The sequence below is a fragment of the Phaseolus vulgaris genome, chromosome 11, assembly GCF_000499845.2.
Source record: "Phaseolus vulgaris cultivar G19833 chromosome 11, P. vulgaris v2.0, whole genome shotgun sequence".
Taxonomy (NCBI): Eukaryota; Viridiplantae; Streptophyta; class Magnoliopsida; order Fabales; family Fabaceae; genus Phaseolus; species Phaseolus vulgaris.
The window spans coordinates 50,435,219-50,457,419 of record NC_023749.2 but is presented as its reverse complement, the minus strand read 5'-3'; the positions used below and the strand labels follow the sequence as shown (position 1 = coordinate 50,457,419).

Below are 22,201 nucleotides of genomic sequence, written 5' to 3'. Positions count from 1 at the left end.
AATTACTTATATTAAACTCAATAATCAATGCGTGGAATAAAATCCAACTTTGTCCTTACTTCAAATGGTAGGGAGAGGGTGTCTAGCTAGATACAAATAGTTTGAAAAAGCCATTCTGTGTGAGTAGTTCAGATAACCTGAATTATATGTTGTTTCATATATTGCCTTGAACATTTCAGATTTCAACTTGCACTATTAGAGCTACCCTCTTGGTGTTAATTCTTTATAAAACAACACATTTATAATAAAATTAAACTATCATAGTGGATACAAATTACTTGTAGTCATTTACTGTCAGAAAAATGAATGAGCTGGGATAAATCTTACTTTGATGCCATTTTCTGTCTCCACCAACAATCTTACTTTGATTCCAAAACATGTTTCCACAATCCACTTTTCTTTTTTTTCAACCTCCTCTTCCATTTTCTTAATAAGACTAAATTAAATGTTTGAATCTAATAACATGGTATGCAAGATGATCTCTCAAGAGATGATTTTACAGGTTCATGGAATTCTCCATGACAGCAAGAAAACTTAAAGAGAAAAAAGAGGGAGAACGAAGGGAAAATGGAAAGAAAAACAACAAACAAAGCACATGTATTATACATACAGAAAACATGAGCAAAAACCAATTGAAAACAAACTAACATAGCATGACTAACGAACCATCAAGATGGTCTAAACAATATGCTAACATGTTAGACGATCTGGTATAAAACAAGAGTTCTAGACTGTTTATCAAATAAAGGACTTGATGTTTAGATATTCTAAACAAAATATAGACTAGACGGTCTAACGAAGATCATCTACACAAATACTAGATGCTTTAGCAAAATAGTGACTACATAAGACTATGCCAGACAATCTAACATAATACTCTCTATATATAAAAGCAACACCCAAAACAAAACAAAGTGAGTGGCTATACTACAAACTTTATGATAATTACATCCCACATTCCAAAGAAAATGAAATAACAAATTCTTTATAACTTCACTGACAAGGCGTCAGACCGCTGAGCTGGGTTACTCCAGCTTGTGACCCAAGTGGGAGCATTACTGTGATGGAACAACACTAAGGCTTGCTGGGTTGGGCTGTGTTTGCAATATGTTGGCCTGCCCACTCCGAGTTGAGAGTTGAGTCTGGGGACTTTAGTGAAGGCTAAGGTCTCTTGGCTCTTAGAGTGGAGGGCACAGCGTGAGGCTGGCTTCACAGAGCAGCGACCTCCTCCCACTCCCAACAGTGGAGGGATCACAGGCTACTGCAACCTCAGTCCCTAATGGCCTTCACAGGCTACTGCAACCTCAGTCCCTAATGGCCTTGTCAGCCTAGTCTGCTTGGACTATCACTTTTATTTTTATCACTGCTTTTGCATTATATTTACATAATGAAATATTTTATTTTTTTCTCTTAACTTATATCTGCCATATACAAGATAGACTCAATATAAGTATGGTTTCCTGCACCATTAGGCATTTTTTTATTTTTTTCTCTTAACTTATATCTGCCATATACAAGATAGACTCAATATAAGTATGGTTTCCTGCACCATTAGGCATTTTTCTGATTATAATTAAGTTTTGCACCAACCTTTTCAATATAAGAGAGGAGTTTACTCTAATTTTGTTTTCTATATTAAAAGTAGTTCAATATATGTATGATGGTGTCTTAATAATATATCTGATCTGTCTATTAATTAAATATGTATCAATATTTAAATATGATAAATTTTTATTTATTTTACACTGTTTTTATATATCTAAATAATTTTATTACATATACATATATAGGGAAGAGTGGATTCAGCTAATGCTCATGTGACCTCCAGCTACTTGACCTTCATTAATATTAACTAATAACATTTGTAATTAAACTTTATTTTAAAGTTTTGACTTTATGTTCTAAAAAATATTTTTTACATATATCTTTATTTCATTTTAGGAGAAAAATAAATATTTAAAAGTTAATTTAATTAAAAATAATTGTCTAAAGACAAACGTCGTAGAGTGATCTTTCCTTCACAAAATCTACTTCCGAATCCAAATTTTGTTTCGAAGACCATTTTTTTCTTAAAGGTTTTATCATGTGTTTTTAATAAATTATGGTGGTGACTCTTATGTCTTTTTCCGTAATTATTATCTTAATTGCTACATAAAAAAAAGTCATCTAAACAAATCGAGAGATTTCAATACATCAGACAAAAATCTAGTTGTATTTCCAACATATAAAGGCTTTATTTTAGAATTATTCTAATTGATATTTTTAATGATTTGTTAGCATAGATTTGGTCTTAATTTATGTAAATATTATGTACTTGCCATTATTAAGATATTACAGCAGATTTGTGCGAGATTTGTTAGATGATCGCAATGTGTATATATTTGACAACTTAATATTCAAATAGGCATATTAGCCCATACAATTTTAGCATGGTATCAGAGCTTGGTTTCTTATAAACATCACGTATAGGTAAACCTCCAATGTTAAAAGTGCAGATGATGGCAAGATGTCTCAGATTAGGAGAATTTGAAGACTCAAGAGGATGGTGTCAAGAAGGGTCCATCACCTTATGATTTGAATGCAAGTGACAATCCAGGGAATGTGATCACGCAAGTGTAATTGCATGGCGAAAACTGCGACGAATGGATGCGAGTAGTGAAGGTCTCACTACATGCCTGAAGAAAGTGGGGTTTCCTTGATAGAACCCATAAGATGCCAGAAGAGGACGCACCAGAGATGGAAGATTGGTGGACGGTTCAACCCATGCTTGTTTCTTGGATATTGAACACCATTGAGCCAAACTTGCGCTCTGCCATCATGTATGAAGAGAGAATGCGAAGGACCTTCAGGAGGACATCAAGAAGCGTTTTTCTATGGTGAATGGGCAATGAATTCAGCAACTAAAAGCTGAATTAGCGAAGCGCAAGCAACAAGGGACAACAATGGTTATGTACTGGAAAGATGAAGACCCTTTGGGATGAGTTGGCAAACTACGAACAAAATCCAAAGTACATGTGTGGAGGATGCAAGTGCAACATTGGATCGTGCTTAGAGAAGAGAAGGGAAGAAGAAAAAGTCCATATTTCCTTATGGGGTTGGATGATGTGGTTATGGGATGTGTGATCCAATTTTTTGGCCCCTGCCTTCACTCAATAGGGTGTACACAACCTTGGTGCAAGAAGAAAGGATGAAGATGATCACTGAAACAAAGGAAGAAAGAGAAGTCGTAATGGGACTCTCAATGCAAACAGGATATATATATGAAAAAATGGCAAATTGAATCGAAACAGCTCTTATGCTCACATTGTGGTAGATCATGACACAATGACAAGGGATGCTTTCAACTAGTTGGATATCCTGAATGGTAAGGTGACCACCCACACAATGAAGGAAGCAACAACATAAGCGCTCAGAAACAAGGGACACATGGGAGAAATGGGACAATGCGCGCAAATATTGTACATGTTAAAACTAAAACATGCAGTGAGCAAAAAGGAGAATCTCGCAGTGTGGTGATTGGAATTAGCAATGAGCATAGGTTGACATTGATTGAAACTCAAGGCCAACAAAGGCAACGAAATAGAAAAAATTACCGATAAGGAAAATTGCGTCTTTGTGGATTATTGATAATGGACCTTCTAACCATATGACAAGGAGCTTAAGGAATTGAAGGGAGCAACGCAATGTGAAAGCTTGTACAGTGGGATTGTCAAATGGGGTGGAAGTTCTTGCAAATACAAAATGAACAATGATCCTTAAAGGCGAGCTCAAACGGAAGAATGTGCTATACATGACAAAATTGAGATGCAATCTAATCTTAATGTTGCATCAATAGCTCATGAGCCTCTTTTGTGATAATTAGGTTGCTATACATATTTCTAAGAATATCGTCTTCCACAAATGAACCAAACACATTTTGTTTAACTACCATCTTGTTCGTGATGTCATCACTCAGAACCTCATCTTTCCATCTTATGTCTCCACTCATACTCAGTTGGCAGATATCTTCACTAAAGTGTTCGGATCTAAGAAGTTCGTTTTTCTACTGTCCAAGTTGGGCCTTCACAATTTGCATGCTCCAACTTAAGGGGGTAATGAGAGTTTCAAACATATCAAACACAAATCCAATTGTATCTCCAACATATGAAGGCTTTATTTTAGAATATTTTAATTGATATTTTTAATGATTTGTTAGCATAGATTTGGTATTAATTTATATAAATATTATGTACTAGCCATTATTAAGAGATTGCAACAGATTTGTGCGAGATTTTTTAGATGACCTCAATGTGTATATATTTGACAGCTTAATACTCAAACAGGCAGATTAACCCATCTTACATTTTTATTGATTTGTTAGCATATATTTGATCTTAATTTATGTAAATATTATGTACTAGTCATTATTAAAAGATTGCAATAGATTTGTAGGAGATTTTAAAAGATAAAGTACAATCAAACATACAATATAATTAAGTATTTTCTTAAAGCCAAATAAATTTAATCAGAAAAATTAGTTTTCTAAAGTAAAATACACTATAAATATTTCACACTAAAGAAAACAATATACATAAGATTTTTAAAAAAAAGTGGTATAACAGATTTTTTATTTGTTATATAGATTCCAACAGTGAACAAGGTTAAATACAGCAAACAGCATTTTAAATTAAGATAAACAATGATTGCTAAAGTTCACTTAAAATATAGCAAACAACAAATATTAAATATAATAAACAACACACTTAAAATATAATTAAAATGATACTATCCAAATATTTTCCTCAAGAATTGTTGAACATAAGGCCCACATTCCTTAGAACTCTGACAATAACTGGAAGGCAGAATATAAAAGCAAAATACTTAGACAGTTGTAACCATACCTTTCTCGGCCTTTTGGCTAAGATCAAGTGTAGTATCTGTTCTTATCAGTTTAATATCTGATATGTGGATCATTGGTTCACACGATATTAAATTTATTTTTAAGGGAGGGGACCAATTGCGGTAGCTTGCTACTGAGTTCTTCAAGCATTGTCTTTGTTTGCACTACTGCAAAGACTGGTGCATCCCACTAAATCAGTTCAATTTCTTATTAATTTTGTATGGTTCTTATATTGCCTATAAAGTTACTGTATCCAACAAGATCAGTTAAAAGTTCTATAACTTTATTCTTATATTTCTGTATAGCATAATTTCTTCGTTACTTCTGTTAGCTTACTTTCTGCATTATTTCTGTATAGCTTACTTTCTGTATAGCTTACTTTCTGCATTATTTCTGTATAGCTTAATTTCTGCATTATTTCTGTATAGCTTAATTTCTGCATTATTTCTGTATAGCTTAATTTCTGTATAAGCTTATATTTCTGCATTACTTCTGTATAAGCTTATATTTCTGCATTACTTCTGTATAAGCTTATATTTCTGCATTACTTCTGTATAGCTTAATTTCTGCATTACTTCTGTATAGCTTAATTTCTGCATTACTTCTGTATAGCTTAATTTCTGCATTACTTCTGTATAGCTTAATTTCTGCATTACTTCTTTATAGCTTTATTTCTGCATTACTTCTGTATAGCTTATATTTCTGCATTACTTCTGTATAGCTTATATTTCTGCATTACTTCTGTATAGCTTATATTTCTGCATTACTTCTGTATAGCTTATATTTCTTTTATTGTAGTTAGTTATTTAACAAGGGTTATGTGATGTGTGTATAATTTGTACTTTGTTTTTTTGGTTAAGTTCATGATGTGTATTATTTATATTTTGCTATGTTTTTTTTTAATACACAACTTTCTATTGCATCCTTGTTTATACGTTTCTTTTCTTTTTTTCTAATTGTTCACTTATTGTTTTCCTCTATATCTCCAGACTAAAACAATGTAGGGATGTGACCACTTCCCACAAGATTTCAGGTTACAAAAATTATACAAAACAATTTCAAATAGTTTCTGTAACTTCTGAATGATACTAAGTAAAAGTCTTCTAAGGAACTAATTTGCTCAAAGAATCAGAATCTTGGGTTTTTAAAGAAATGCGCCAATTCTATGGAATGTTCAACTGTTGCTTGACATTGTGCATAAATAATGAAAGTTCAATGTGTATGACATATATATCTATGCAGAATGTTTGGCATGATGCATAAATATTGAATATGTTCAGTGTGTATTGTATACGTCAAAATGTCTGACATGGAAAACATCATAAAAGTTTCTATCGGTAATTCTTTAGTTGTATCACAAGAATTCATCTTATTATGAAATGAAATGGTAATAAAGAAGACATTTTGAGAATACCAGAAAGTTACAGAGAATGCTGACATATACAATATTTTAACAGTTTCAAACATTTAATCACTTTGTACCAGATCTTAGGATACAAATTAAGATCTTGTCTTCCTCAAATACATCCAACTATTCTATAGTTCATAAAAATGTAAAAAAGTCATCTTTTCAAATTGGGTGGTTACACTGCAAACTTTATGCTAAATATATCCCACATCAGAAATAAAATGAAACAAAAGTGTGTTTATAAATTCTCTGACAAGGCGTCAGATCGCTGAGCTGGGTTACTCCAGCTTGTGACCCAAGTGGGAGCATCAATGTGATGGAACAACATTCAGACTTGCTGGGTTGGGCTGTGTTTGCAATATGCTGGCCTGCCCATTCCAAGTTGAGAGTTGAGTCTGGGGACTTTGGTGAAGGCTAAGGTCTCTTGGCTCTTAGAGTGGAGGGCACAGCGTGAGGCTGGTTTCACAGAGCAGCGACCACCTCCCATTCCCAACAGATAGTGGAAGGATCACAGGCTGCTGCATCCATTGCTCATAATGGCCTAGTGAGTCTATTCTGCTTGTGGACCATCATCACTTTTTTTTTAGCTTTACTTCTTCTGTCAATGTTTAAAAAGTAAGAATATTTAGCCTTAACATGCCTCTTATGTAAAGGTCCCTTTTCATCTTAGACAAGAACAATATTCGGAAGAATGTTTGCATCGGACAGCTAGAACTGATTTTCAAGTAATTTTTAGGATACAAGTGAAAATAGTGTAAACTACAAACTGAAATCTGAAAAGAACTATCAATTGATCTGCATAACTGCTGAAAACCCTCCCTCGTTGTCATCTAAACATCTTTTTTACAGTGAAGTCATCTTGAATTTTTTGCTCCTTCAACAAACTATCATACTTATCAGGATAAATGTAACTAAACTAAAAGTGTTCTTTGAAACATTCAAGTAGAACCCGTTTACTTTAGTTAGATGTATCCTGATAATTAAGAAATCTTTCATTGGACCTATAAAGTATGAAGTACTAACTTACATCTAAACTTTCTATTATTTCAAAGTGCATCTGCATACTTGGAGGCATATCAGCAAAATAATACCTTGAGAATACTTTTATTTTTCCCAAACTCTTAGGGACTTCAGATTCAAGCAGATGCAGCATTTTGTCCTTTTCATTCCTTATCCAGTCACGCCGCTTGTCACTCTATTGTCTCGGTGTTCCATGAAGGATAAAACGGAGTTGAGTTGGAGATCTCTCAAACACATCATGATCAGTTAGGTACGTCATTTATTATTGTGCTCTGACAACCGAGTGTCGAATCCCCTTTTGCTGACTTGAGCGTCGGAGTGTCCTCTGCAGGTACCTCATTCGGTATTCTCTAGAAGACCGAGTGATCGAGCAGCTGAAACCGAAGGAGTGGCAACAAGCTTAGAAGAGGAAGCTGAAGCATCGACCAACGGTTCGATAAGAAGGGGGAAGACGAAGTTCATCCATAGTTCTCTAGATCTCATCTCCCTAACAAGAACATCTTATTAGATATGTCAAGCCACACAAAAATTATGTGAGAAGTATCTGGAGCTGCTGAGAATATAAAAGTAGAATACACGTATAACCTTTAATATTTAATATACACATATCTAATTAAGTCAAGCAAAACTGTATAACAACTAGTTTAATAGGTCTCATTGTGTTGTTTTCTAGTTTCTCCATCTAATCACTTTAAACTAGAGCTTAAAGTATGAAAACTGCACCAAGATCCTGCAATGCCCCAAACTCTATCTCCAAATCTGCATATATTTATCAGCTGTGCAGGGGGACTAAATCTTGAACCACCACTCAAACATAGATGTAAACCATTAGCATAACAGTGATATCAAATCTTAAATATAAACTGAAAAGAAATCTTGCATATGATCATCTCCCAGGTCCCACATTAGTCAGGATTCTGAGAAGTATCTGGAGCTCAGAAAATAAAAACTCTGCACTTTCAATATTAAAAGCATACCTTTCTCGGCCTTTTGGCTAAGATCAAGTGTAGTATCTGTTCTTATCAGTTTAATATCTGATATGTGGATCATTGATTCACACGATATTAAATTTATTTTTTAAGGGAAAGTGTCCATTACAATAGCTTGCTATTCGGACTCTTAGGCATTGCTCTTGTTTTGCACTACTGCAAGAGTCTGATGCATCCCACTGAGATCAGTTCAAATTTTTATCATTTCTAAATGGTTCTCATATTTAGTGTATCCCACTTTATATTTAATGTTTCTCACAGTATCTGTTCAATTTCTTTACATTTCTGCACTATTTCTGTATGGTTCTTATTTTGGTTATAAAGATAATCCTAACCAATTCAATTTATTTTTACTGTAGTCAGTCATTTAGTAAGGGTTATGTGGTCCCTTTCTTGGTTAAGTTTTGTGATGTGTATTATTTATAATTTGTTTTGATTACACTAAGGTAGGGATGTGAACACTTCCCACGATTTCAGGTTACAAAATTTGAACAAAACAATTTCAAATAGTTTCTGTAACTTCTGAATGATACTAAGTAAAAGTCTTTAACTCAGAATCAGAATCTTAGGTTTTTTAAGAAATGCACCAATTTTATGGAATGCTCAACTGTTTAGAGTGTTGTTTGACATTGTCCATAAATATTGAAAGTTCAATGTGTATGACATATATATCTATGCAGAATGTTTGGCATGATGCATAAATATTGAATGTCAGTGTGTATTGCATATAAGGGCGTCAATGTCTGACATGGAAACATCATAAAAGTTTTTATCCGTAATTCTTTAGTTGTATCAGAAGAATTCATCTTATTATGAAATGAAATGGTAACAAAGAAGTCATTTTGAGAATACCAGAAAGATACAGAGAATGCTCACATATACAGTATTTTAACGGTTTCAAATACATCCAACTATTCTATATTTCATACAAATGTAAAAAAGACATTTTCAAGATTGAGTGGTTACACTTTATGCTAATCATAACCCACATCAGAAATAAAATAAAACAAAAGTGTCTTTATAACTTCACTGACAAGGAATCAGATTGCTGGGCTGGGTTACTCCAAGTTGTGACTTGCCTGGGTTGGGCTGTGTTTGCAATATGTTGGCTTGCCCATTCCAAGTTGAGAGTTCAGTCTGGGGACTTCAGTGAAAACTAAGGTCTCTTGGCTCTTAGAGTGGAGGGCGTAGCGTGAGGCTGGTTTCACAGAGCAGCGATCACCTCCCACTCCCAACAGTGGAGGGATCACAGGCCTATGCAGTCATAGTTCAGAAAGGCCTGGTGAGTCTATTCTGCTTGGACCATTACTTTTTTTGTATTCTATATAAGTTTTCACTTTTAGTCCATATACCCCCCAATACTATTTTATTGGGGTTCGGTATCTCATAAAAGCAAAAGTAACGATTATATGTTTATTTAGCCTTAACTTATGTAAAGGTCTCTTTTCAGCTCAGGCAAGAACAATATTCGGAAGAATGTTTGCATCGGGGACAGCCAGGAATTTTTAGGATAGAAGTGAAAATAGTGTAAATTACAATCTATCTCAATCCAATTTCAAAATTATAATCTCGATCTGAACTTCCATCATCTTATTGTTTTTAATCTCGAAAGCTTCAAAGCTTCATGAAGAAACAATTATCTCAGGAGACACAATTCAGTGTTTCTAGTCCACTTAAAAATGTCATAATTATCATGATCAATGTAACTAAACTATAAGCGTTCTTAGAAACATTCAAGTAGAACCCATTTACTTTAGTTACATCCATCCTGATAATTAAGAAATCTTTCATTGGACCTATAAAGTATGAAGTACTAACTTACATCTAAACTTTCTATTATTTCAAAGTGCATCTGCATACTTGGAGGCATATCAGCAAAATAATACCTTGAGAATACTTTTATTTTTCCCAAACTCTTAGGGACTTCAGATTCAAGCAGATACAGCATTTTGTCCTTTTCATTCCTTATCCAGTCACGCCGCTTATCACTCCATTGTCTCGGTGTTCCATGAAGGATAAAACGGAGTTGAGGAGCTCCTTGCATGAGCCTTTTGGAGATTCTCTCAAACACATCATGGTTAGTTAGGTATGCCCCAGCAGTGTTCAAACCAACATCAACATAATGAATATCGCTGATGCTGTTCAGTAGGTCTTCCTTTGTTTTAGGTACAATGTAAATATCCTCAGATCCCACATCAGGTGAATTTGCATTAGAACCAATATCTGAGAATCCCAGTTCAGTAACTATCTGGTTAAGCACAGTTCCACCTTTGCTAAATCCAAGGATGAATGTCTTGGGCCGAGAGAAAGAACAGGAAGAAGTGCAGCCAGACTTTGAATTTACTTGTGTTCCTACAATGATTTTGTTTGCCTGCATTACAAGAAATTCAAAACATGGAAAACATTCAGTTCAAGTGGTAAGTACAAGTTGCAGACATAAAAAGGGACTTTTTTTAGTTTAACTACTACAATCACATAAGTGATATCTCCAGTCATGTAGCACATTGGTGTTATTATGCCTTTTATATAGGAGCCTTACTTTACAGAAGTTAAGGAGCAAGAACTTGATTAGGATATGTAATAGACTTGCTAAAGAATTTTGTTTGGCCTCAATGGCTACTATGGTTGATGATGAGAATGACTACAACAATCAATATGGAAATTTAAGTTGCCAGCAGTTGGCATGCCTTCCTGGCATTTAAGATGGGAACAGGTCATACTTCTTCAAGGCAGTTAGATAAGAGCGACACAGTTGATGTAGATGCGGGGAAACCCATTGGATCATATGACCTTGGCTCTCCATATTGATTCATGGACAGTATGAAGTCCTTGTAGACAGCAAAAGGTCCATTAAAAACAGAAGCCTCAATAACCCAAGCGTTGATCAAAGAACCAAATTTGGACACAACAATTTCGGATAGTTTCTGTAAATTTGATAGCCTCTCAATCACTGGGTTACCTGTCCCTTCAACTCTGTCACCACAGAAAAAGATAGCATTGGCTACAGGTACCTGACAAATCAGAAAAATGTTAAGTAAATAGTGTTTTGTATGCAGAAGGGAAGGTGGTAAACCATAATGTAAAAGTTCAAAAACATCTTTATCCATGAAAATGAAACAGGAATTCTAAATTTGAAGTTGTAACCACATTAAAAGGTACTACTTTACATTTTCCAAATAGTTTAAATTAAATCTTTATGCATAAATGCCTGACTTCCCAAAATTCAACTACAGTTCAGGTAATAACCAAAAGATGCCAATCTGCAAGAAAAAATGCTTACCATTGATTAATTTCAATGACTAGAATCAAATGATTAACTGATTTCTACTCATAGATACATAAAAAGCATTCAATGAGTCCCTTACTAAAAGAAACTCTAATAACTTGCATTCATTATATTGCATGATTTTCTACTTTGGTAAGAAATAATGTTAAGCTACAACATAATTAAAAGACTGATATATGTATGATAAGCAACTGACTCAGTTTTGGTTGATCTGAAGTAAAACTCAATTGTTATCTATAAGCAATGTGGTTCTAGTTCAAGGAATTACTTACACACAGCGTTTTGGTTTCCGGAGAAAGGCAGAGAGACACACCAACCCTATGGAATGTCCTGCTATTAGGATGCAGAGGGACTCTCAAAACTCCACTCCAGCGTTCCATCTATAAATCTACCGAATATTTGATGGTGTCAAGCACGGTGAATATTGGAAGTTGAGTTTATTGCATAAAGGGATATCAAACTAACGAGTTCAACTATCCAATATCATTTTTAACTAAAAATCTCTAAACATTCAAATGATAATTACCTACATTGTTTCAGAAAGAATAAAAACCTAACAGCAACTATGAGTTTTAATAATGCATCACTGATCAAGATAAAATAGGTTATGCACTTCGGCTTTATACTTTTCCACTCTCATTCAATCACAAATCTCCGTGTATAGTAACTTCTTGACTTTTACCATAACCATCTTAAAACCCATTTGGTGATTTCTAATTGAATAACAATGGAATGCATCACCATTATGTACAATGTCAACAGATTAATAATCACCCTAGATTTTTTATTCTTAAAATAATTCTTACAAAAGTATTAATAATTCTTACTCTGAAATTTAACACAAATTCGAAGCCAAAAGAGTTGAAGAAAATAAAGAATACTTGTGACTACGCTCTTCGTCTTCATTATCTGATTCTCATGCTTGCGTTTCTTCCTCTGCTCAAGTTTGCGGGTTTTTCAGTGGCGGTGGGTTTTGGATCATTCAAAGAAAATAAAGGACGCCAAATGGGGAAATTTAGAAAACTTCTTGGTAAATAAATATACTCTTTTTTATATGAAGATTTAGAAATTTAAATTGATAAAAAAAGAATACACATTTCTTGTGTATAGGTAATATAGTTTACAAGGATCTCCAATAAATAATAAATTATTGTATTGTATGGAATTGGTTAATTTTTATAATAAATGTTTCAAAAATTATATTAAATGTGATTTGAGATTAAATGAAAATATAGAACTTATTAATTATTAATAGACATTCACAGTTTGAAATGTATTTATTATTGGTGATAATAAAATAAAATTTGATTATGTGAAATGTTTTTGTTAAAAATTAGCTTTAAGTGATACAAAATTAAAAATGATAATTAAAAATTAAAAATTAATAAAATAATATAATTAATTTGAATGGTAGAAAATAGAAATATTAAAAATATGTTATTTAAGAGACTTCTTGGAAAATAATTTTTTATTGGTTAAAATTATAAAAAAAAAATGAGTTTTTTCAAATAGAATGAGAGAGGGTAGAGAGAGTTCAAAAGAGTTTGTTAGAGGATAAGAGCTATTGTATAATCTAGAATAAGTGCAATTTCCTTAACATTCCCAACTCAAAATACTATTTAAGAATAAGAGCTGTTGTGCCTTATTCAAGTAATAATCAGTTAAGTCATAAACATGTGTTGTTACAGTTTATCACACACAAGAACCACCAAGTGAAAAACCACCAAGTGAAAGCTTATGCAAACAAAAACATCATCCAAATATTCATCATCAAATAATACTTTCAAAAAATTTGTAAAATCAATTTCTCTTGTTTTTTCTGTTTTTCACACATACTTTATTTTAATTGATAATAAAACATTTAGAAAATAAATAGTAATATTTGATGAAAATATATATTTCACTAAATTTATATGATTATATTTTTAAATTTAGACACGTACAATAACTATTGCACTTATGCTATTCAATAATAATATTAGCGAGGTATTCTGACCCTAATTTGATAGAGAGAAGAAAAGTAGGATGAATAAATACGTAAAGTTATCTGTTTGGTTCAGAACAAATAAAAATGAGATGAGAGCAAAATGAATAAAATAAAAATATTATATTTTCATCCTCTTCTCTACTAAAAGAACAATTTGAATAAAAAACCAATTTAAACACTAAATACATAAAACTGAAAATTTAACCTCTCAAAAACAATATCTGATTTAGTTAATAATACACAAAAGACATAAATTGATTCCTGAATTTTACCTTTCATGTAAAATTGACCCTAAAATGTAGTCTTTTAGTTTACAAAATTTAGTCTACAAAATTTCAAATTAATAGCGATAATATCACAATTAATTTATCATATTCTGAGACCTAACAAGATTTTGTGTTCTTTCATTTGTTATATTTCATAAAAAAATAATTTCACCCTCTTTTCTCCCTTCAAGTTCTTAACCAAACAAATCATAAGCGCAACAGCAGTAGTTTCATACGACGGAGGCCAACATCCTTTAATGTTAGAATATATGTATCTAATATCTAATTTTGGGAATACATAAGATAAGAATGCAATTGAAGCAGCATATATGAAGCATAATACAAAACAAAACAGTAGTATAAATTCAGCAACCAAAAATAAATAGCCGCACCACCATCTCAGCTTGTTCTTGATAACTCAGTATTAGATTAAAATGGTTCAAGAAACACCATCAATTTCCTAAATACAACCTTGAAAAAATTAACAGGTTTCCCCCTTTTTTTTTCTCCTTGTTTCCTATCTCGCTTTGTGGTGTGACAGACAAGAGCAATATCGATGAGATATACTTGTCTGCAAAAGCTGATATCCTCTGTGGACGCATGCCATGAATAAAAATCAGGCAAGCAACTAAAGAACTCATCCAATGAGCTCCTTTATCTACTACAATTTTCAAGATATTGGATGCCGCCTCCTGCACATTTTTCAAGCCATAATATAATAAGTCTTGTAATAGAAGAATATATGGAAATTATCTAAACTAAACAGACATGTTTGTAGAGTTTTGCAGAGATTAGGTAGCTCTGATATATGAGGAGGTTATATGTGGAGAGTCTGTTATTTATATTGCAGCCTTGCAATCTATATTTATAATGCCATATCTAATCTATATTCCCATTGATAATATGAATACACTTCAATACATACTGTATGCAGAGGCATTTAAGGCATAGACAGAAAAACAAAAGTGGCAGTCATATCCATGTCAAACTTGTAGTTCAAGAACAATGATGTAAACTTAGAAAATCAATTTTGATTAGGGCATCTGATCAAATACTAGTTTGTTACACAGTTTTTTCAAATTACCTCTTTGGTCGGCTTCGATCTTCTTCATAATCCATCACTCCACCAGATTCAGAGCAGATCTCCTCATGGCCTCTGAAGTCGATGTCGGCCTGCTTACAGTGTGTAACTTCTGCCACGAAGTAAGTAAGACACGTCGACCAATATATTCCAACCATAAAGAACAACAGGCAATTATGTATATAATTAAGGCAGATACTTCTACATTATCTAACACAACTCCAAATCCAAACATAAGATTAATGCACCACACAGCAGCAGCTATATATGGCTAAAAACTTAAAATGTTGTTTTGATGAAAACATTAATGGATAAGCAGTTATGGAAGTGTTGACAAGATTAATGACAAAACAGATCACAGAGGATGGTACTAATCTCCTACCATTCTAGAAAGTGGATTTTTGTCATGTTTAGCCCTACAAAATCAGCATGTAAGATAAAATTTGCACTAACTTATTTACTATATACTTTAATATCAATTTGAGATCTTCAATAGGAAGATTAGAAATACAATTATTAGACACAAGATAAAAAAATAGTAGGGTCTCATCATGAGTAATTTAAGCATCTATGAAGAAAGCCCATAGAAGCACAAATAAAGGGAGAGTAGACCAGACGATAAGCTGAAGGATGGTCAAAAAAAGACATAAAAAATACGAGGGAAATTATCACCCAGACCACAGATTTTAGAAGTAAATGGCCTATATTAGAATTTAATAGAAGACAAGAAACCATGGTTATGTGTGTGATCCATAGCTAACCCCAACCAATGTTGTAGCTTGATTTTTAAAGAATAATGAATTCTGTTTATGCAACAAAAATGGCCCTCAAAGCTTCAGTTATTAATACATACAAATGGGAATTATTTTATTGACTAAAACTTTTGTTTTTCTCTATCATAGGGAATGGAATTCCAGCTTGCACTGTATATCACTGAATAATCGAACACCAATTCATAACACACATAAATACACACTATTATAATTATAGAAATAAGGAACTGATTATATATAATCAATAATATCTATTTAATTATAAGTGTATTATTAGAAGCATTTCTATTTATTCATTCCCGTATCATATCTCTGTTATTAGAATACATTAAATATCTTCTATTTATTGTATTGATTCCTTTTTCTCAATATAAATAAAACAGCCATACTGATGGTTTCAGCTAAATGTTTCTATCTTTCCTAGAGGTTAATAAAAACAACAGGATAAACAAAATTTTCAACACATTTAGTACAAGAATGAAATTATATGTAAACAATTTTCTATCAGATATTTTCTCATCAAAATAAATCCAACCCACCTTGAAAATAGACTTCTTTACTTCTTCCACCTTCTCTTCCACATCCTTCCTGTGCTTCTTGTCAATTTCACTCATAGAATCAGCCCATTTGATCTTCTCTTGGATTGAAACAAGCAGACTTTCTGATGTAGACAACCTATGTTTCCCATTCATAATTAATTTTAGTATTTCGAAGATAAACACCATACATTACATCCCAAAAATTAGCACTATATATAAAATACCAAATTGAGACATTCTAAACCAAAAGAAATAGAATATTCAAACACATTTAAGTATCAAAAACTGTATATAAAATACAAATTAAATTTTGGAAAAGTAGACAATATGAACTTTAGACCAACTTTCAACTAAGATTGGATGCTAAACAGACTTGAATATTTTTATAAAATGGTCATAGTCCAAAAATCCAAAAGCTTTAAGTATTGAAGCAAGTTCCACTATTCAAGTCATCCAGCATCACAAAGCAAGCTTAATATCAAACCTAGAAATTTGAAATTTCACACAAATTTTTCCTAGAATTGGTAATTGACTTACTAAATGGCATAGATATGATTACAAATTATTCAGGGCCCTACTTGAAAAAGAGAGATTACCAGTTAGAGAGAGTATGGATCATATTCCCAAGTTGATCAGGCCTCAAGTCCCTCCCGGCTGCAAATTGGACCTGAAATCACACTTAAAGATCAGGTAAACTTCTAATACTCATTAAACGGTAAAATAGAAATGGATCAAAATATAAATAAAATAACAGATGATGAAGATGTGCTAGGTAGGACCTCAAAGCATCGACGCAACTGATCCAGCTTTCCTCGGACTATTCCCTGATAAGAGTAACAAAATTAGAAATCATGTCTGTCACTCATCAAATATTGTTTTCAGGCTACCAATTTATTAATTTGACTATCCAACAGTGTAGAAAAAGACAAGATAAAAATAACATAAAATGATAAAAGCAAAAGGTTGGTAGACAAAAGATAAGATAGAAGCCAAAATCCCTAAAGTAACAAAAATGTATCTCTGACAATTTATTATTTACAAGACATTTTTGTCAATACCACAAAGGAAGATTAGAAAACTAAGAAATCATGAAAGAACAAATGAAGAAAACCAAATATGTCAATATCACAGGAACTATGTCTTACATAAGGACCAATAACATAATTTCCGTATTGTTTCAAGATCCTTTTAAGTGTAAATGATTGATTACATGTTTACCAAATGCATAGTGTAACACGAGTACTTTGGAACTGCACATTTAGATGATTTTGTTGTATGCTCTTGTTTGTTATCAGAACCGGATTCAGTGCTTTCTAAAGCAGTAGCGCACAAAATTTAACTATCTGTATGAAAATTAGATACAAATACCAGAAACTGTTTTCAGTGCCACACCCCAAAAAAATCATCTTTAATTTTCTCAGATTCTATCATTTACTGGTTACTCACTTTACAAGTAAAGAAGCTATTCATTGGATCGTAATACTGAATAAAACAACAAAAACTAGTTGCTTCATATGCAATGACTTTATATAAGGAAGAATCCCCAAACATTTATATTGCGAACAACTGAGCATTTCCTATAGCAGATTTCATGCCATAGGATTTCTCATGGCTTTTGTTGATATTTTCTTAATAAAGGGAATTAGAGAGATTAAGAATTGATGTATTTTCTCTCTGGTTTCCATTAGAACGATGTAATGTTATTGCTCGCCTCTTCCTACTCTTCTAATGAGTTCTTATATTGCAACAACAATAATCATAGTGGTGAAAATAATAGTGTAGATATACAATTTTGAGCAGTAAAACATTAAATACTCTCTGTAAGGGAATGATGCCTACCGCATACATGCATTCATTAATAAGAAAATCTTCAAGTTCACGAACATTTGCCACATCTAACTCCTGCATCAATTGGTCATACGGCAATACCTGAAAACAATTAATTTTGTAAGAACTTATTGTAAGACAAGGACACTAGAAACTGCAAAAATGGAGAAAGAAACTTGTGGGTATTAATCAAGCACTTGTTCTACGAAAGTATAATACTATATTTAAAATGATGAATTGGATGAAACTATCCTCTAAATAAAAGTCAAGGAGTTAAACCTTTAAACAAAAGTGAGCAAAATGCCATATAGAGATCATAAAAAGCATAATCACATAATACATATGGAAGCAAAGAGGGCCACAAAGGTGCAGGAGTTTCAAAATGTATCAGAGCAGATGCACAAAACTAAAACAGCAGACTAAGAAAGCGCCTGCTAGTAGTTAAACAAATAAAATATATGAATTCAAGTATGATTGATTCAAAAGAAAATTTATCAAGTACTACGAAAATTACAGAGTAAAAAACACAGGATGCTTGTAAATAACATATACAATACATAAATTAAAAATATGAGCAAATCTATGAAAAATCCAGGACGCCTTAACCTGATGTTCAACTCTCATGAGAATATTCCCCTTTTTCTAAAACCAAAAAAATCATAAAATAGAAATAAATGAAGGAACATAGAGGGTGGGGGCAAAGCAAGCTCAAAAACACAAAGGAGTATAAAGAATCCTGTAGGGCTACCCACTGTCTCCACATATTGGAGATTTCGTGAAACAACCATGGGTGGAATGGAAACCATAACAAAGTAAAAATATATAATGTGATCCCAAACCAACATGGATATTTCCTCTTTCTAAAAAAAAACTACAAAATTTAACAAAGAGAAGGCATAATCTAAGACAGTTAAGACTAGCAGCAGAATATAGGAATCTCAATTCAGGTCTTTGAACCACCCTTTTAGCCTAAGAGAATTCACCTTTCAACCAAATTCCCAAGCTAAAACAAGTAATTGAGACATACCTATGAAATAGAATTCAATTTCCACTTAAAACAAAACTAGTTCGGAAAATAAATAAATATGCAAGTTATCTAGACTAGCATAGGCCAGTTGCTGGCGACTATGAGATTCAAATGGATCAGTTAACATCCCTCAATCGACAAGTCAAACAAAAACTGCAAAACAAGATAGCCAATAACTTTGTGTTATTAATAGGTATACCTTGTATGTTTCAGCCAGCGTAAGAACTGTAAGTTGCTTAAGCTTGAGGATCTGATCAGGTATCAATTGTGGTAGACGGTCAGCATTACCTGCAAGCCACGTAAACCTTTTAATAAACATCGTTTTATTACTATTTACATACACAGACTGGCAACGCAAAGATATCAAATATGAAATGAGGATATATTTACGAACTTCCGTAATGATATTATTTACACTAGCATAGCAACCGACATGAAAAGGTTCATACGTCACAACATGCACTTAGTGGAGTTCAAATTAGCGTGATATACTTGTCATCAATCATAAATTGCAAAATATGCAACTAACCAGGCTTCCGTACCTTTACAAGTCCACATGTACATGAATTCCTTTATAATGACAATAGCATGAGATGCTTTAAGGATGTCAAGGTTTAAATAAGAACAGTAAGCGGCCATGATTTCAGACACAATATCGGTTTTATGTGATCTCCAAAATAGTATCGCAGCCACACTAGTCCAAAATATCAAGAATCACAATGAAACAGCAACCACAAACACAATTTAAAACCTTAAGGCATCAGATTTAGCTTCTGTGAAGTGAAAGGGGCATAGCTTAAAAGGATATTAAGAATTGATTGGGGAATCAAGGGAGCAGGCTTAATTATTACTTAATGAAATCATTGTGTAAGTAAATCCTCTTCGATCTTACCATTCTAACAGAGATTACAACTTTCATCTCATGACATTAAACGAGGAAAATACCCATCAGAAAAAAAGTGAAGTGAGGAAACTTAAAAAAAAAAACAGAAAGGCGAATCCATAGGCTTACTCTTGTAATCACTCCACGTTCCGTGTGCAAACAACCGAAGCATATCAAGGAAAGCAGAATTCTCGGTTGCTTCAAGCTGCAACAAATCACAAGTAAAAAAATTGCATCAGACATACTGGAATTAGTTCACAAAAACAAATCAGCAAAAACATGGTGTCCATGTTACTTAGACAACCTTTGACATTCCCTCAATTTTATTTCACGCCCGAATGCGCCTTAACAAAATGAAACATACACAATATTTAATCAAAAAAATTAAAATGGCATCCACAAACATTATAGTTTTTACAGTACCCAGAAACTCTAATACATTCATTTCGCAGCCAAAAGCGTTTAAATAAAATAAGATATTTTCAATATATATAATTAAAAAAAAAAAGTCTACCACGAACATGATAATTTCGCAGCACCCAAAAATAATCACATAAAACGCAAACACAATAAAATAATATTTTTAAAAATATATAATTATGAAGAAACCAATACTTTTCCATCTCCCTGTACAATAAACAATCACTTTCGATAGTAAACAAGACAATTCATAAACAGAATAGTTAAAAAATAAAACCAACAACAAAATTGGGGTAAAACAGGAAGAAACGCCGAGAGAGTGAGAGAAGAGGAACCTGAAGAAGATTGGGGAGAGCGAGAATCTCGGAGAAAGCAAAGAGCGAAGGGTGAGAAGTGGCTTCGACAAGGACGGAGGCCAGCGCAGCGGCGTCGGAGACCGCGGAGGCTCGCTTGACGAAGTGGTCGATGAGCTCCGATTGCCTCTGCTCGATATCCATCTTCAAGAGCGAGGAACGAACTAGGGTTTTTTCGGAAGGGCGAAAACGATTCAATTGAGGGGAAAATCGAGGGTTTCAGGATTAGGGTTTCGATTGAGGATTCGAAGATTAGAAGATTTTTGTAATTTGGAGAGTTTTTGGGAAACTGAAAGCGCACTGGTGATGATGAATGATGTGTCTCCGAAGAGAGAAACAACTATGTTTCTATGACAGTTCAGGCTATTATATATAGTAGGTGAAATTAAATTAATATTATTATTTTGGATGAAATTGAATTATTATTTATTGATGAGGTTAAATAAATAAATAGTTGGGAAATAATTAAGTTAATATTGTTATTTTGGATGATATTGAATTATATTTTATTATTTAAGTTAGATAATAACTAACTGAAAAAATAAGGGGAAATTTGGATAAACTTTCACCTGTACTTGAGGTTTTTCTCCACTTTTTATCGAAAATTATTGAAAATATTTATGGGACTATTAAACAGGTTTTGATTTTTATAAAAGGGATATTTTTGTTTGATTTAAATTATATTTGAAAATGATATATAATATTGTACTTATAATAATAGTGATAATAACTGATTTGTACAGAAAGGAAATTTAATCAATAACTTATGTGTACATAATAAATTATCTAGAAGATAAAATAATAATGTTATATTTTTGTTTTACTCAATTACAAACGACTTAAAAAATTGATGGAATCTGTAAGGACTTGTGTGAGATAAAATAAAAAGTAACAATTAAATTTAATGTGTATTAAAAATCTAGTTTACTTAATTGTGTGTGGTATATGTGGATTATTTTTAGAATTAGATGAAGGATGATAATTGTAATTTTGAGTTAAGAGTAAAAAGAGAAATTTGTGGTGGTGCATGTAGTAAAAACTATTTGTATCTTGACTTATGTCTCGTATCATAAATAAGGTTGTTTCTCCCTTAGATCATTTCAAGCTTGTACCCAACATAAAATTTAAAATTCGAAAGTGTCCTTGTTATCTTTGTTATATTCTAGATTTCAGGATTTGAAAGTCGTTCATGTTTGCTTACAGATGAAGCAATCCAAAAGTGGTTATTGTGTACTTCAAATTTTGAAACCTCAATCTGAATCAGTTGGTTCTGTGTGCATCCAGAAGGTCATTTTATTTGTCCAGTTAAGCTTCCATATGGTCATATCCAAAAAGTGGCATATGAATTATGAACTTTCATATCTGGAATTGAGTGTTTTTGGAAGAAGACAAAAATAGAATACATAGGAGAAAACATAGTAGAAGGTGAAAGATGATGAGTGAGCAGCAGAGGAGATCCTGCA

General features: G+C 32.7%; 2 protein-coding genes and 2 non-coding genes across 13 annotated transcripts; 2 read left to right on the top strand and 2 right to left on the bottom strand.

Annotated features, from left to right (window-relative positions):
* Positions 1 to 4,876: 4,876 nt before the first annotated feature.
* On the top strand, positions 4,877 to 5,069 carry LOC137811983 (U2 spliceosomal RNA). The gene has a single exon (XR_011081213.1). It is a non-coding gene; the product is annotated as a U2 spliceosomal RNA (small nuclear RNA).
* Positions 5,070 to 6,433: 1,364 nt separating this feature from the next.
* LOC137828423 (uncharacterized) lies at positions 6,434 to 12,607 on the bottom strand. Of its 8 annotated transcripts, XR_011083879.1 has the most exons (6): positions 12,464 to 12,607; positions 11,855 to 11,970; positions 11,017 to 11,307; positions 10,183 to 10,667; positions 7,379 to 7,794; positions 6,434 to 6,885 (listed from the first exon to the last, which is right to left on the bottom strand). XR_011083879.1 is itself a non-coding variant. In XM_068635015.1 (5 exons), exons 2-5 carry the CDS (start codon positions 11,960 to 11,962, stop codon positions 7,644 to 7,646), a joined length of 1,035 nt encoding a protein of 344 aa, XP_068491116.1. In that variant the 5' UTR covers positions 11,963 to 11,970; positions 12,464 to 12,607; the 3' UTR covers positions 7,062 to 7,643. The 8 variants fall into 8 exon arrangements, 7 of the variants coding, with proteins under 7 accessions (XP_068491116.1, XP_068491100.1, XP_068491108.1 ...); XM_068635015.1 differs by lacking the exon at positions 6,434 to 6,885 and having other exon boundaries at positions 7,062 to 7,794; XM_068634999.1 differs by lacking the exons at positions 6,434 to 6,885; positions 7,379 to 7,794 and adding an exon at positions 9,157 to 9,550.
* Positions 8,281 to 8,476, top strand: LOC137811576 (U2 spliceosomal RNA). Its single transcript, XR_011081104.1, has one exon. It is a non-coding gene; the product is annotated as a U2 spliceosomal RNA (small nuclear RNA).
* Positions 12,608 to 14,139: 1,532 nt separating the features above from the next.
* On the bottom strand, positions 14,140 to 21,083 carry LOC137821042 (COP9 signalosome complex subunit 7). Of its 3 annotated transcripts, none has more exons than XM_068625458.1 (9): positions 20,721 to 21,083; positions 20,095 to 20,170; positions 19,282 to 19,370; positions 18,068 to 18,157; positions 17,008 to 17,052; positions 16,825 to 16,895; positions 16,229 to 16,364; positions 14,920 to 15,008; positions 14,140 to 14,527 (listed from the first exon to the last, which is right to left on the bottom strand). In XM_068625458.1, the coding sequence occupies exons 1-9, from the start codon at positions 20,880 to 20,882 to the stop codon at positions 14,506 to 14,508; spliced, it is 780 nt and encodes a 259-aa protein (XP_068481559.1). In that variant the 5' UTR covers positions 20,883 to 21,083; the 3' UTR covers positions 14,140 to 14,505. The 3 variants fall into 3 exon arrangements, with proteins under 3 accessions (XP_068481559.1, XP_068481566.1, XP_068481574.1); XM_068625465.1 differs by having other exon boundaries at positions 14,920 to 15,028; positions 20,721 to 21,082; XM_068625473.1 differs by having other exon boundaries at positions 14,920 to 15,025; positions 20,721 to 21,082.
* Between the last annotated feature and the right edge of the window lie 1,118 nt (positions 21,084 to 22,201).

What these genes read in the sequence shown, in the direction of transcription:
- LOC137828423 (XM_068634999.1), bottom strand. Translation starts at nt 11,962, where the DNA reads ATGGAACGCTGGAGTGGAGTTTTGAGAGTCCCTCTGCATCCTAATAGC. An exon ending in TATCTAACTGCCTTGAAGAA is followed by an intron (nt 10,668 to 11,016) that starts GTATGACCTGTT and finishes CTTGTAATGCAG; the next exon opens with GCAAACAAAATCATTGTAGG. An exon ending in AAAATAAAAGTATTCTCAAG is followed by an intron (nt 9,551 to 10,182) that starts GTATTATTTTGC and finishes ATGACTGCATAG; the next exon opens with GCCTGTGATCCCTCCACTGT.
- LOC137821042 (XM_068625458.1), bottom strand. Translation starts at nt 20,882, where the DNA reads ATGGATATCGAGCAGAGGCAATCGGAGCTCATCGACCACTTCGTCAAG. An exon ending in CTCTCCCCAATCTTCTTCAG is followed by an intron (nt 20,171 to 20,720) that starts GTTCCTCTTCTC and finishes GATTTGTTGCAG; the next exon opens with CTTGAAGCAACCGAGAATTC. An exon ending in ATCCATACTCTCTCTAACTG is followed by an intron (nt 16,365 to 16,824) that starts GTAATCTCTCTT and finishes TGGGAAACATAG; the next exon opens with GTTGTCTACATCAGAAAGTC.